The sequence below is a fragment of the Haplochromis burtoni genome, unplaced genomic scaffold (assembly GCF_018398535.1).
Source record: "Haplochromis burtoni strain Fernald_Lab_line unplaced genomic scaffold, NCSU_Asbu1 Contig_158, whole genome shotgun sequence".
NCBI lineage: Eukaryota > Metazoa > Chordata > Actinopteri > Cichliformes > Cichlidae > Haplochromis > Haplochromis burtoni.
The window spans coordinates 1,409,020-1,411,743 of record NW_024582519.1 but is presented as its reverse complement, the minus strand read 5'-3'; the positions used below and the strand labels follow the sequence as shown (position 1 = coordinate 1,411,743).

The 2,724-nt window shown below is 42.4% G+C and overlaps 1 protein-coding gene across 5 annotated transcripts in view; it reads right to left on the bottom strand.

Moving 5' to 3' along the window:
- LOC102296816 (hedgehog interacting protein) overlaps positions 1-1,936 on the bottom strand; it is a 37,878-nt gene extending 35,942 nt beyond the window's left edge. Inside the window, exon 1 of one of the 5 annotated variants that reach the window (XM_005932313.3) lies at positions 1,118-1,936. In XM_005932313.3, coding sequence (XP_005932375.1) covers positions 1,118-1,387 — 270 coding nt within the window. In that variant the 5' untranslated portion in view covers positions 1,388-1,936. The other 4 variants (XM_014336821.2, XM_005932315.2, XM_014336823.2 and 1 more) reach the window with 4 other exon arrangements.
- Positions 1,937-2,724: the final 788 nt, after the last annotated feature.

The window sequence follows — 2,724 nt, the reverse complement described above, 5'->3', positions numbered from 1 at the left end:
CCCCCCCCCCTTCTTATTTGCATGACTTGAGCAAATTAAATGATGCAATATGGCTTTTTGTCGCAACACAAAGTGAGATACCACCCAGCCACTGAATGATTCGAGGGGTGGTTTACATGAGAATGGCCCGGTGAGGATCCAAAGGAATCTGCTACAAGTTTGGCCGCATACACTCGCTGTTTTTTTCTCCTTCCTGCATTTCCGAAGAGCGGTTTAATTAACCCCCCCCCCTCTGAGCTTTGCGCTGCATTACATTTTAACACTTACATTATTACCTCGGTTGGCGCCATAACGGTCAAGAGTGGAAGGTAAGAGCGCGAGACACTTAAAAGCCGTTAGACAAACAAACGTCTGAGCGTTAACTCTGAGAACCAACGGCTGCCAAACAGCCGGCAAGAGGGGAAAAATCCTTATCAGCTTCCAGTTCCAGTAAAAAGGTCGACGGCTGACTTAAAAAAAAAAGTGTACAGCCGAACTCCTACCTTGTCGGGTAAATGGCTCAACAGTTAGTTACCTAGCGCCTCTTTCTGTCACTCTCAGCCGGCGGTTGGAGCTCACTGTGGCCAGCGTAGAAGTAACGTAAATCGGGCGAGTGATTGCCATGGTAACAACGAAGCGGATTGGACACACCGAATTAGAGTTGAACCGTATTATGCGAAGCTGCTAAACATTTTATTGCTGAAAGCAGGATTTTTGTTCACTTTTAAGGCTGCCTCCGATAGAAGCAGATTAAGTTGTTCTCCGAAGATTGTATAAATGCTACAGCGATACTGAAAAGAGGGGGGAATAAATAAATAAAATTAAGCCACGCATATGCTTACAGTTTTATGAATGGGGATTTCATCTGAAGCTATTTAAAGGTCGCCTACCACTAAGGCTACAATAGCTTTCCCACAGCAACATAAAAATTAGGACTTCTTCTTGGCAGCATAGCCCAAGGCAACTTCCTCTTGCCATCCTCAAATTCAGCTGTCGGTAGTAAGAAGCAGAATGACAATGCACAAAGGCTGTAAATGCATGTCCTCAGGTGCCTTAGCAATAATAATAAAAAAAAGAAAGAAAAGCCAGTCCTTTCATTAGAAGAAAATGCTGCGTGTGCGGACGGACTTTAACTTACCCTGGGATCCCTGCGGTGCAGGATCTGATAGGCGGCTCTCCTGGTGGGGCAGCAGGATACGCGAGGATACAGCCTGTGGCAAACTTCTCCTCCGCTGCTGCCGTCAAGCAACAGTTTTCGCTCCCTTTTCTTCAGCCGCTTGGGCAAGCTTCCGTCGTAACATCTTCTTCTCCTGGGGCTCATTTCTCCTCTCTCGCCAAACTTTGCGTCCCCACATTCCCACACGTTGACCGCGATGGCCAGCACAAGCACAAATTGCAAATGCTTCATAGTCTCAAAAGATAATAAAATACGCTTGCAATAATATTAATTATAATAATAGAAAATAAAACAAAACGCGTCCCTTTAAAAAAGAGAGAGAGAGAGATGTTGACCTGGAGTGCACTATATTTTTATATGTATATATTTCTCCACGCAGGAAAAAAAAACAACAGTCAAATTTGTACACGCAGGTGTTCTAAATGTGATTCGTTAGTATGAAAACAGGTGTTTAAAATAAATTAGCCCTACTTTTCCCTTCTGGTTATACAGTATAACTCCGAAAATTAAAATAATATAATAATAACAATATGAAAGCAAAAATAATAACACATTTTATCCTGATGAGCAGAAAAAGCCAAAACCCGCAAAACAGTGGAAGTGGAAAAAATACAAAAAATAAAGCCGTGACGTTCCGTTAAGATGTAATTCCTTTTTGAGCACAGCACGGCAGTTTGGACATGCACAGGTAAAAAAACATATAAGAAAAATAAAAGTTGCCTCTCACTAAAGTCCTCAGAGCGCTCACATGTTTTCCCGTGCTCTTTCCTCCTTCTTTTTAACCAGCGCGCGAGAAGAGGAGCGAGCACAGTGACGTATGACTTCGCGGGAGCGCGCGTGTGGCCACAGTCGCGTCCACGTCGAGGTAAACGGTTACCTGGCAGAGCGGCGGACGGAGACAGGAGGTGGTGGGGGGAGTAAAGTACCGAACGCTCATTCGACGGTAGAGGCGATTAAAACGACTGTTGCTCATTATTCACTGCCTTCCTGTACTTATCACGTCAGTGTAATGACTTATTTTGACAATAGCGAGAGAGAAATGTAATAGACTATTAAACTTCTCCTGAATTCCCTCCCTAAGACGGCGGTCGTTGTTCGTAAATATGAAAAACCTTTACAGTTGTACGTCAAGTAAGCATTATTCTTCTGATGTAGTGTGGTGTACCTAAGGTACATTTACTAAAACTGTACCTGCACGGTTCTGGGGAAAGCTAACGCAGGCTTTTAAGAATGGGTAAACTAGCCAATGACTATTTTAATACGCAGTAATTACTAGCTACGTAAAGACTTGCATATGCTCTTTTAAACTTGTTAAAAACAATCAACCTGTGCCTTTTTATACTACTTTTTTGTCTGTCCCCCCCCCCCCCATATACAGATTTTCACCGTATTTTAGTTAATAAGATAAGATAAGATAAGATAACCTTTAGTCCCACACGTGGGAAATTTGTTTTGTCACAGCAGGAAGTGGACAGTGCAAAAGTTATGAGGCAAAAATTCGAATACTATAAGAATAAATACAGTACACAACTGTACAGAATAGAATAAAATAAAATACTATATACAGT